At 43.5% G+C, this 12,946-nt stretch overlaps 1 protein-coding gene across 1 annotated transcript in view; it reads right to left on the bottom strand.

Annotated features, from left to right (window-relative positions):
* Positions 1 to 294: 294 nt before the first annotated feature.
* The window catches only part of SHPRH (SNF2 histone linker PHD RING helicase), a 126,160-nt gene continuing 113,508 nt past the window's right edge, over positions 295 to 12,946 (bottom strand). Inside the window, exons 25-31 of the mRNA XM_040429507.1 lie at positions 12,738 to 12,926; positions 10,201 to 10,293; positions 9,633 to 9,719; positions 5,185 to 5,363; positions 4,023 to 4,103; positions 381 to 2,194; positions 295 to 330 (exon numbers count right to left, since the gene is read on the bottom strand). Of these exons, the coding sequence (XP_040285441.1) occupies positions 2,101 to 2,194; positions 4,023 to 4,103; positions 5,185 to 5,363; positions 9,633 to 9,719; positions 10,201 to 10,293; positions 12,738 to 12,926 (723 nt within the window). The 3' untranslated portion in view covers positions 295 to 330; positions 381 to 2,100. The remainder of the gene's footprint in view (positions 331 to 380; positions 2,195 to 4,022; positions 4,104 to 5,184; positions 5,364 to 9,632; positions 9,720 to 10,200; positions 10,294 to 12,737; positions 12,927 to 12,946) is intronic.

Raw genomic sequence — 12,946 nt, 5'->3', positions numbered from 1 at the left:
GAACCCAGCCTTAGATGTCACAATCTAAGGGGTTAGTCTGCCAGCATTGGAGTTTTCACCAATGCCAGCGGTTACAGCAGGGACCCAGCTGTCAGAAACAGCTGTGCCCCTGCCACTGATCAGGCATGTACAGAATCTGTGTGCACCCAAATAGCCCGCTATACATGTATGGTGCTGGGCATCAAGTCACGTCCAACAATGCTGTACATGTCAATGGTGGTCCAGGAACTTTGCACAGAGAACAAGAGCATAACTAGGAGGATCAGGAGGCAAGTATGTTCTCCTTCCCCGTACAGCACTCGCTCTGCTGCCACCAATGAGTGCCGGGACCTGCATGTAATCAGTGGGAATGCATGATTAGCTAATGTGCTGTAGATTACATGTGGGTTCCAGCACTTAATGGTGGAAGCATAGTGAACAATGTATGGCAGAAGAGATCCTCTCTTGTTCTCTCTGTGGACCACTAATGACTTCTTGTTACATTATAATTATAAGACCATTATGTCACCAACAGTTTCCTTGGAGGGGGAACATAAGTGGGGCAATGTGTTATGTTATGGTGATACACTACTGGGATGGGTGGCTGAGGAGCAACAATAGAGGGTTAGATGAGATGTCTAGACCTCTCAATTATAGAGAGGGGGGAGGGGTGCCCAGATGAGATGGGCGTTTGAATAGCAGTGCTCCAAGGCTTATGGCAGCTTATTTGCATAAAAATAAAAATGCTCAAATCACGGGAATGCTGCTGCTTAAAAACATGGTTTAATAGGGTTGACCATGCTGAGAGAGACTTTTTAACAAGTGGTCACCTCCAGTCTGTATCCTCAGGCCAGACATATTTCTCCATGTTCTGTCACATCTGCTTGCTATGGCAACTTGTGCAGCACAATGATGTTATTGCAGGAGGTTACATTAAATGGAACAGGTCACCTTAGATCTCAGGTTACTGCCCCTACCTGCGTTTGGTATTTTTTGCACTGTATGTTCCTGATCATAGTTACAAACTTTTGCTACATCTCAACCCCAGTTGAGTTGCATTGCTTCTTCAGATTTAAGATTGACTGGACCTCAGCTTCATTTTATGGTTATGTCTTGGATCATCCCTGGTACTTCTGTCTGTTTTGACTACATTCCTGGCAGTGAATACAGATGTGTAGGTCAGGATAGTCATGTCCGTTCCAGACATACTCACGAGCACAGTTGTTGCCATTCGGTAACTACCTCAGGTGGGGGTGTGTTCAAGATAATCTGAAGATCTAAGAAAGTCCACTGAACATTCCAAACTTCACATACACATGCACCGTGTCTCGGCTGAACATGAATGTGCTCTCAAAAGTAAATAAACTGCTGCCAGACACATCTAGCAGTGGTTTATTTCCCATGAAATCCAACATGCCTGTTCCTTTTTCCCGTGACATAGGCCATTACGTTAGGACACTTTCCATACATATTGGTCAGTTGGTCCCACCAAAACTATAGGGGTTCAGCCGATGTTCATTTAATGTGTATGGCCACTTTTAGAATTCTGGTAAGTCTTCACCAAACTGGTTGTCACACTGAAGTTTCCACTAGTGGCTCACATTCTCCATGTGGAAAGTGGCACAGTCTATTAGGACGGGAAGAGGTTAGTCATCCTTCATAAATGCTATAGCATAAGAGCTTTAACATCTATGACTAATACATTACAGATTTGTTCCTAAGCTCTTGTATCACTTGAATAAATAAATAGATACAATGTTTCAGGAATTTCATTTGTGATCTAACATCCCTTTGTAATACTCTCCTTCCCTGTTGCACACTTAGGCTTAGTTAAAACGGGCACAGAAGATTTTATTAAAGAGCACAGAGCCCTTTACGTTATTATTACATAAAAAGCAAGTTTGCGCTGCGGACTTACGAAAAGTCCACAGAATAGAAAATATTGCTAGAAGACTGTGTGTTTATAACATTTCACCAGTACAAACATAAGAAACAGATTTCTCCAGGGAACACAGTTACAGCACTTTGTATTATGCCCACAGTCCCTGGTAGTCCTAGAAGTGCATACTACAGAGAAAATGCTAAAGGTGCTCTGCTCAGGGAATGTCTCTTGGTGGCAGGTTATTCGAGTTCTCTCTCCTCTGTAAACAGGTCGGCGAGGTCAGCTACAGTCAGGACGGACGCTTCAGACTGTTTCATCGATGTACTCGTATGACTGAAAAGCAAATGTGAACAAATTAAAACATTCTAGTTAAAACAATGGAAAAATAATAAGTGATGATTTGCGTTTCAATTCCTCATTGCAATTATTTTACAAAACGTTGGATTTTGCTGCCTGAAATGGTCACAAAAGGAGACATTTGTGATGAGAATAGGGTCCCTTGACCCTTCAATGGAGAGGTGGTTGCACATATATGCAGCACTCTCCATTGAAGTCTATAGGTGTTACATAAGAGTCCTAACTCCTATAAACTTTAATCTAAAGGACCATCTCTCCCACTGAAGTGTTTGGAGAATGGTGCGGCCAAGAATTAGTGAACTGAACCCCAAAGGTGGGAGCTACACCGACCTGATATTTATGACATATCCTGTGGATATGCCAAAAATGCCTATGATGGGAATACTCCTTTAGAGGGGCTGTCCCACCCTCAGGCAGACCCCTAAACGCCCTCCCTCAGCAAGGCTGGACCTGCAGAAGGAACCACACTTACCGAATCCCTGCTGCTGGGTTTCCAATGCGTCATGGCAGTGGGTCATGTGACACGTGGGGAACGCATCACCACTGCAGTCAGTCATTGACTGCAGAGGCTGCATGAGATGCGTCAAACCAGATATTGATGCGGGGACAGCGCAGGCGCTGGAACTCAGCGGAAGGGATCAGGTAAGTGTGATTCGCTCCCCTGCCCAAAAGGCCCCGTGGGTGGACAACCCCTTTAATGCTGATGTTTAGACAAATGGGGAGATAGCGTTTTACAATGCACATCAATTCAAAGTCTAATTATTAACATCCAGTTTTTCAGATTATTGAATATTTGCCACTCTCAATCATTCATATTTCCTTTCAATGTTCTGTGACTCCCTGGATAAACTTTACCCTTGAAGTAATTTTATCCAACAGACACTTCTGGCTATTCAGCACCAGGACATAGCGGATTGCTTCTTGGCCAGATTTAGATTTTGTTGTAGTTCTACTTAACTGATTTATAGTTTTTTCAGGGTTTTTTGCAAGGGTTACAAAAAAGAAAAAAAAAAACACTACAACACCCTGACAGCGAAATACACTTTAAGAAATGGCTCTCCAGGCCACTGCAGACTAAAATGTTTTAACAATTTATCTCCCTTCAGGAAATACTTATGTTTCTATATGATTCTCTTTGATAAATATTACATTTAACTGAATAGAGAACAGATAAATATGCAGTATTACAAAGCGCATGAAAGCAGGCAAATATTTTTTGACCAAACTGTATATGAAGTCAGTACACTAGGTGCGACTGGATAGGAAAGGGGTTGTCCAAGAGTAAAAATTTCCAGGTGGCTGGGCACGGTGTAAAATTATAAAAAAATAAATAAAAATACACACACTAAACAATTCAAAGTGTTCCAGGATTGGCCCTGAGTTCCCATCTCTGCTGGACCAGAAGTCCTATTAACACACGCCATTTCTGAAGGCCAATCATTGGGCTCAGCAGTGATGCAAGAAGAACAGCATGTGACTACTGAGGCCATTTATTGGCCCTCCACAAGGATGTGCATGTTCACGAAACATCATAGGAGAGTGTGTCTTTTTTTAAAATTTTACACTGTGCCCAAAACTACACAGTTCCATCCATTGTGTAGTGGACAAAGCTGCTTACTTCAGTGCTGCCCCCACGTGGACAAAGCTGTGTAGTTCTGGCGCCGGAGCTACTCCCAAACCGCCGATTAGTGGGGGTGCTGGGAGTAGGACCCTCGCTGATAAAATATTGTTTGCCTATCCTACAGCTAGGTCATCAATATAAAAAGGAGTGGACAACCTTGTTAAAATAATAAATTACAAATACCTCCTGTCGACAGTCTTTAGCATTGCTTGCATTCTTTCCTCAATTGTTGCTTTAATTAGAAATCGATGCACAATTGTAGCCCTGAAACAAAGGTAGAAGATCTGATCTGAATTCTTTCCACATTTTTGTAAAGACTAAGGCTACTTTCACATCTGCGCTTTCCCTTTCCGCTATTGAGATCTGTTTTTGCTGATCCATGACGGATCCAGCAAAAATGCTGGTGTGAAAGTAGCCTTACATATAAAAATGTCATCCATGATCCATTTTCAAAAACAATAATTATGAGTGAAGAAGAGTTTAAAGACTCACTAATGAAAAAATTTGCATTGAGACACTGCTTTTTACAAAAGACAGGCCACTCTAGTAAAACACATCTGATAGTACTGTGCTTCACTGGGTGTTTTTGCACCTGCTAAATGGCACCCAAAGACCTCTGTGATGCCAGAGTGTGAGCGCGGTACTCTGCTATCTGTGGCGCTTCCATAAAAATGAATGGTGCGACTGCGTGCTTTTTCCGACCAGCCCCTCCATCCATTTCAGGGGGCGCCAGAGAGTACGGGGCCCCCGTTCCCGTGAGGATCCCAGTGGTAGGACCCCCACCGATCTCATAGTTATCCCCTATGCTGTGTTAGAACAAGAATAGCCCTCTAAAGAGTTACTGTGCTTTCAGAAAACATTTGATATGTTATAGGGACATATCAAAAATTTTGATCAGTGAGAGTCTGAGGGCAAAGACCCCCACCGAACTCTAGAACGATGGGAGAAAAGCGCTCTCTTAGCGCTGTCTCTATCTTTCCTGCACGAGACAGGAGTGACACAGGCCTACAGACTTTCGATTGAGTCCGTCTTGCTTCCTGTCCTTCAGTATGGAGAGGGAACAGGCTAAGTGCTTCTCTTCACTCGTTCTAGAGATTGGTGGGGTCTCGGCTCCTGGACCTCCACCGATCAAAAGGTGTCAAAAGTTTTTTGAAAGTACAGTGACCCTCTAATTTTTATTTTTTTATTTTTAAGTGGCAGATTCTCTTTAATATGCACTTCCACTGTGGTTTCATTTAGAGAACCAACTTGATTTACAAGACATGAAACAAGGTCTATTGTTATAATCAGAAGGAACTGCAAACCATACATACTGAATGTGTTGAATAAAAGCCCTAATACCTACTTTTTTTGGCCAATTCTGTGCACACGACCTATTGCCTGAAGTTCATGTGCTGGGTTTAAAATAGGCTCCACCAACAACACATGTGTAGCCTCAATAATGTTCAGCCCATTGGATCCCGTGTGTAATGGAAGAAGTAAAATGTTGATCTTAGGATCATATTTAAATGCTGAAAGATTTTCCTGGTCAGGAAGAAACACAAATCCAGTTAATAAAGTAATGGGTAGAATGTGACGTATTACTCGAAAGTTACTCAACCAGTTGTCATGAGGTTGTGCCAACAATGGAGCAGTAAAACGCTCCACCACGTTGTGTGCTATTCTTCACTCTCTGATGGATTATGTGCAGAGGCTTCACCAATTTCTATATCAACTGTACCTGATGATTCATGTCTTACATGTTAATCCATCAATATGACAGAACCGCTCCATGCAGCAACCTCAAACGCCCTAAGGCCTCTTTCACACGAGCGAGTTTTCCGCACGGGTGCAATGAGTGATGTGCATTTCAATGGGTCTGTGTACATGAGCGTTTTTTTTCACGCATCAGTTCTGCGTTGCGTGAAAAACGCAGCATGTTCTATATTCTGCATTTTTCACGCAGCCCTGGCCCCATAGAAGTGAATGGGTCTTCAGTGAAAAACGCATTGCATCCTCAAGCACTTGCGAGTTTTTCACTGATGGTTGCTAAGAGATGTTGTTTGTAAACGCACGTGAAAAACGCATCAAAACGCATTGCACCCGCGCGGAAAAACCTGAACAACTGAACACAATCCTAGACAAAACTGACTGAACTTGCTTGCAAAATGGTGCGAGCTTCATTACCCTCGTATAAAAGAGGCCTAAGTGTAAAAATGTTGAAAACTCAAGAGCAGTAGATACAAAGATTCTTTTAATGCTACAATTTAACCTTGGTACTTTGGTTGTGGAGAACATTTCAAGAACTTCTAATGCAATGTAAACTAATCTTGCATGTACAAATAAACTAAAAGGGGTTGTCAGGCTATTTTTCTTTGCTGCTACATATGTATCAATTAAACAAAAAGGAAAAAGCCCATTCTCAACTATGGCTATGTTCATTTTGTTTAGATAGACCCAGAAATCTCACAATAAATGGCCCCATTCATCCTCTCCTTAATACAGTGCAGTCGTCCTGTCCCCTTCCCAGAAAAGTACCCCCAAAGCATGATGTTAACACCCCCATGCTTCACAGTGGGGATGGTGTTCTTGGGATGCAACGCGTCCTTCTTTTTCCTCCAAACACGACGAGTGAAGTGTAGACCAAAAAGTTCTACTTTGGTCTCATCTGACCACATGACTTTCTCCCATGCCTCCTCTGGATCATCCAGATGGTCATTGGCAAACTTCAGACGGGCCTGGACATGTGATGACTTGAGCAGGGGAACCTTCCGTGCAATGCATGATTTGAAACCATGACGTGTTCTACCGACAGTGACCTTTGAAACTGTGGTGCCAGCTCTCTTCATGTCATTGACCAGCTCCTCCCTTGTAGTTCTGGGCTGATTCCTCACCTTTCTTATCATCAGTGATACCCCACGAGGTGAGATGGTGAGATCTTGCATGGAGCCCCAGTCCGAGGGAGACTGACAGTCGTCTTTAGCCTCTTCCATTTTCTAACAATTGCTCCAACAGTTGATCTATTTTCACCAAGCTGCTTGGCAATCGCCCCGTAGCCCTTTCCAGCCTTGTGGAGGTCCACAGTTTTGTCTCTGGTGTCTTTTGACAGCTCTTTGGTCTTGCCCATGGTAGTAGTTGGCGTCTGACTGCGGAGTGGACAGGTGTCTCAGACAGGTGCTACTAAGTTAGATTAATGAGTGGAGTAGAGGTGGACTTTTTAAAGGCACAGTAACAGGTCTTTGAGAGCCACAATTCTTGCTGTTTCTCAGGTGTTCAAATACCTTTGTTCAGCAGTGCAAGAGAAATAAATTCTTTAAAAATCATTTGTGATTTCCTTATTTTTTTTATTTTTTTATTCTGTCTCTCCGAGTGGGAATGCACCTACAATGTGAATTTCAGACCCCTCCATGATTTCTAAGTGGGAGAACTTGCAAAATCGCAGGGTGTTCAAATACTTCGGTTCCTCACGGTATGTCCTAAATCCAAAGGTCAGCCTCGGGTTTCTGCCTCGGAAACATGCATGTGAACATGGTCTATTAAATGTTTGGCTATTTCAAAGCCAAAGGTCGAATGGTCCCTTGCAGCCAATCACTGCTGATGTATAAAAATAAACTGCCAGCGGACCCAGAGACTAAGGGGGTCATTTACTAAGCTGAAACACGCCTATATTAGGACTATTTCAGGCGCAGGTGGAGGTGCAACGGTTAATTGTGCTGCTATCTGCAACTTCGCCCTGCTCATGACAGTTCTAAAATTGTGGGCGTGGAGCGGGTGGGGAAGGGGACGGGACAGTGTTTTTCCCAGTTCCTACATTTAGCATTTTTTTCAGTTTCCCAGTACATCGTAAGCAATATTAAATGGTGCCATTACAAAGTACAACTTGTTCCACACAAAAAATAAGCCCTCACACAGCTATACAAACAGAAAAATAAAGACATTGCTCAGGAAAGGCAGGGAGTGCAAAAAGGAAAATCGCCTGGTAATGAAGCAGTTAAAGAGAGTCTGTCAGCAGTTTCTACCCTGAAAACTGATGATACAGTAGGTCTCCAGGTCTATCTAGTGCTAGGTAAACTTACCTTTCTGTATATTCTTAGTATTAACATCACAAAGAAAGAGAAGTTTTATGCCTCTTTTACACAAATAATCTGTTAAGGATTTAAGGATCTGTTTGGGGAAAAACTGATGCTTTTGCATCCGCGCGAAAAAACGGAAACACTGAATGCAATCGCAGACAAAACGGACTGAACTTGTGTGCAAAAGCATTCGTTTTTCCCTGAACAGACCCTGTGAGAATCCGTAACACTCATGTGATAGAGGCCTTTACGAACGATATGGATTGTGTCAGGATGCGTTCCGTGAAACTCTCACCATTTCGCAAGCAAGTTCAGTCAGTTTTACCTGCAATTCCGTTCAGTGTTTCAGTTTTTATCGTGCGGGTGCGATCAGTTTTGATGCGCTTTTCACATGCGAGAAAAAAACTGAAGGTTTACAAACAACATCTCCTAGTAACCATCAGTGAAAAACGCATTGCACTTGGACTGCATCCGGATGCGATGCGTTTTTCACTGAAGCCCCATTTATTTGTTTGGGGCAAGGGCTGTGTGAAAAATGCAGAATACAGAACATGCCGAGATTCTCACGCAACGCAGAACTCATGCGTTAAAAAAAAATGTGCACAGACCCATTGAAATGAATGGGTCAGGATTCAGTGCGGGTGCTATGCGTTCACTTCACGTATTGCCTCGGCACGGAAAACTCGCGTGAAAGGGGCCTTAATCTGCTGCGCTGCTACAGAAAATACCCATTGGGTGTTTCCTAATGCTGACGTGCTCTCGGCAATGAGTGCTCCACAACCGCTCCCCTCTGAATGTATACTACAGCTATCCCTAAAGGGAAGAGGAGGAAAGGGGTTACTCCAGAGATGGCTGTAGCAGCAAATGTCCGATTAAACTTTCTTTTACGTTTGTTCTTAGTATCAGCATCACTGAGAAGGAAAAGTTTTAAACAGGTCTCCTACCGACAACGGTCATGCATGCTCTCTTTAAAGCTGGACAATCCTTTTAAAATTAGAAATGAGACCTGTGATCCTTTGTGGGAGTTTGCACCCAGGATTTCCATTTCCAATCATTTTTAACGTGAATCTGTCACCAGAAAATTCAGTGTTAAACCAAGCACAAGGGGGGAGATTGATCAGACTGGTGTAAAGGAGAACTGACTTAGTTGCCCATAGCAACCAATCAGATTCCACCTTTCATTTTTCAGAATTCCTTTGGAAAATGAAAGGTGGACTCTGATTGGTTGCTATGGGCAGCTAAGCCAGTTCTACCTTACACCAGTTTGATAAATCTCCCACAATGTCTCGTAGGGCTAGCTCAGCAGAATGTTTTGATACCTTTCACTTTTCGATCCATTGCTTCACTCTGGATCCATATGCAAATGAGGGATTGAGTGCACTGAAGGCGGGCCCATGACACCCTGTATCTTGCTCCTCCTACTTCCTCTGCCAGTCCCTCTATCTCCTTCTTGATTGACAAAGCCACATTCCCCATATTCATCTCGACTGGCACGGGTCAATCAAGAATAGGAGGAGGCTGGCAGAGAAAGCAGGAGGAGCAAGGGTGCACAGAGTGACCTGGGCCTATCCTTGGTGCACTTAATTGCTCATTTGCATATGGATTAAAAGTACTTTTCTCCAGAATGAATCAATGGATCGCTAATACATTCAGCTGAACTATCCTGATAAAGCTAGTTCAGCTTCTTCTCCCTATAACCTTTATTCCATCTCACCGCAAAGCAGTATGGAGTTTTCAGTACCTGAAACTTCTGGATCCCATTGATCTGTGAGAACACCATGCCATTGTCTTGCAGTGCTTTTGCAATAATATCCAATACATCCTGCCACTGGAGTCAAATGAGAAATGACATAAGTGAAGTATATTAGCGTTGCAAATATTACTGCTTTAACTAAGAAGTATTACTGAGGTAGCAGAGAAGGAAAATCAAGGGAAGCGCATCATTTCTCCAGTAATGCTTCATTTTCCCAAACATCACCACATTATCCACTTGCGCTTCTAAGTCACACATTATCCTGACAGCAGGGAACTCCTGAATCCGAGGACTCTTCAGCTTGTGCACAGTACTGACCTGGTCAATAACCATTTTAAGAAAACAACCATTGTCTGAGATGGGAATACGCCTTTAACCTACTTCTACTAGTGGGTAAAATTATACCCTCTAAACTGGGGTGCATATTAAGAAAGGTCCTAAGTAGTCGCAACAGGTATCACATGATCTCTATCTGCGCAGCTGACTGGTTGAAAATGAATCACGTGGTACTGTCTGTCATAGAACAGGTCCTAACTTAAATTCAGTAGACACTTACTGTTGAAAAGACCAAAGATTTTGCACCTGGATCCAAAGTTTGGATTTTCATAAGAGTTCTGACAACTGCCTCAACTTTTGTGGAATGGCTCCCCTTTAAAAACAAATAGAATGAGATTTGTTAGAAGGACATATTTATTCCAAGACCTCTGCAATAAAACAAACATTCTCTTTGAGAAGATCAGTGCTTCTTTGTAAAAACCATTAAAAGGTTTTCCAGGATATTAATAATGATGCCCCCTCCCCATCAATATCTGATCGGCAGGTGTCCGACACTCTGCAAACCCCCTACTGATCAGTTGTTCTGAAGTAGCTCTGGGGCTGGACTGACACAGCTCCATTCACGGTGTATTGGATGGAGCAAGTAACTGCAGAGCTGCTCCCACTGAAGTGAATGGTCCACTACATGATGGATGGAGCTGTTCAAGATTTATTTACAGCGCCAGAACTACTTTGGAACAGCTGGGGTACAGAATTTTGGACCAACGCCAATCAAAGTTTGGTGGCCTATCCTGAGGATACGCGATCAATATAAAAATCCTGGACAAGCCCTTTAAGCGTACACTTTAAAGGCCATTTGCCAGAAGTAGCAACCCTATTTAAACCAGGCACAACGCCTGGTAAGGGTGACCCTGCTAATTAAAGGCATGCCCTTTATTAGATCATAGGTTGCACCTTTATGTAGAATCTTTCTTTTAATGTATATGCAATTGAAGGCTTAAAGAGGACCTTTCACTGGCCCTGACATTACCATATAAATAGCTGGCAGGGTAGGGCATAGTAATGGCATGTGATAGCGTAACAGCCAGGGAGGAAAAAAAAGCTGTGATGCTCTCCGCTGCGATTGGGCAGATCACAGCCAGGGAGAAGGAGACACCCCTTGAGAAACAGGGCTGTCTCCTCCTCCCTGTACCGATGGTATGGATTTACATACCAGGCGGGAAACCAGAACGGGGGGCACAGCGGGGGCAACCTTAGAAAACTTGAAGGTTGAACACTCGCTGATGATAGGTCACCAATATGTGTAGCATGGACAACAACTGTCGTAGGAGGAGAGTTGGAAGGCCCCCATACATATCAGAAATTCAGGCAGTCTTGGCGTACATTTATCTGATGTGCATGTCCAGCTCAAGAAGCATTAGGCCGTCCCAGCCAATAGTTTGCACCGCAACAGTATCCCAGTCATTCACATTATTGAGTTGGGTACTTTAAAAGGACTCTCTTCCTAGAACGTTTGTTAATAAGCCAACAGAAACACTTTGCAGGTTAATCGATTTTCTCATTTTGTTAGATCACCACCAACTCAATGCTGCCGCCGTACACTTAGGCTCTGCGCTACTCCAGACTCCTACTCTGGTTGCTGTAGAGACAGCTATTGATGGCTTTCCAGGTCCTCTGCAAATGATTAGAAAGCTCAACTGTATATAAAAAAATCTGGAAATCTGACAAAAATGCTGTAGCTATAGCAACCACTGCATTGTCTTCTGAAAAGAGCAGAAGCAACAGCCATAAGGGTTAATGCTGTACTACCATGATGTCCAGGATATTATATGTTCTACATACTTCACACAAATGAACACATCATGTCGAATTTGTTTTAAGGGGTTTTCCTGTATTTATTTGTTTTGGCAATAGTCCCTATGCAGAGATCCATATTCACCTGCTTCCCTCTGCTCTGTTCCGGCTCCATTTAATGGACTCCTGGTTCTAGCTGTCAACTTCCGCCAGGATTTGGTCATATTTGCTGCCGCAACCAATGACTAACCTAATTGGTGATGTGTCCCCAAGCAGCAAGTGACCCAGGGGTGATGTACTCCGTGGAAACACGTCATTGCTGAGGCCAGCGGCGTACATGACCCTGTCTATGGGAAAGTTGACAGGGTAAAACTGACACTACCGATTGGCAGTCATGCTTCTGCATGGCCATACAGCATGTTGTTTCCATGTTCTCAGTCATTGGAAAATCCATCATTGTATCCAGATGTTTAGGTTAAGCTGTGAGAATAGAATACAGCGCGCTGCATCTCCAGAGCATAGACACTGCACCTATAGGTCACAAGCTAGGCTGTAGCGTGGACTATGATATACGTAGGATCTAGTTACACGTCTACAGAGGTTAGACTTAGGCTGGGTTCACACCTGAGCGTTTTACAGCGCGTTCCTACGCGCTGTAAAACGCTCAACAGGCAAAAACCAATGTTTCCCTATGGGCATGGTTCTCACCTGAGCGTTTTACAGCGCGTACGAACGCGCTGTAAAACGCCCTACGCCCCAAGAAGTACTGAAGCTTCTTTGGGGCGTATTGTCGCGCGTTCCCGCCCATAGACTTCAGCGGCAACACCCCTAAATGGGCGCTTGCTTGTTTCCGCCCATTAAAAACGCCCGATACAAACGCCCGATAAAAACGCCTGTAAAAAGCGCTTATCGAATACGCTCAGGTGTGAACCCAGCCTTATATCAAACATATCTCTCAGTCTCCCTACCAACGAATTGATCCAAGACATATAAAGCTTGCCCCTCTTACAGAAGAACACTTACCTTTACAGGAATGTCCTTCTCTTCGCTTGCAGCCTCACTTGTGAACACATAAGAAATCTCTTTGTGGGACGTTGTCTGTCTGCAAATAGCACATTTGATAGCACTTCTTCTTGTACCAACACTATACTGCTCAATGATGATCGCTACACATTCATTGCAGAAGCAATGGCCACAGGTCAGCACTGCCCACTAGGAAAGAAAAGAAAGGA

The sequence above is a fragment of the Bufo bufo genome, chromosome 4 (genome assembly GCF_905171765.1).
Source record: "Bufo bufo chromosome 4, aBufBuf1.1, whole genome shotgun sequence".
In the NCBI taxonomy this organism is placed as follows: domain Eukaryota; kingdom Metazoa; phylum Chordata; class Amphibia; order Anura; family Bufonidae; genus Bufo; species Bufo bufo.
Note: the sequence above shows the minus strand (reverse complement) of the source record. Positions and strands in the feature narration are given on the sequence as shown.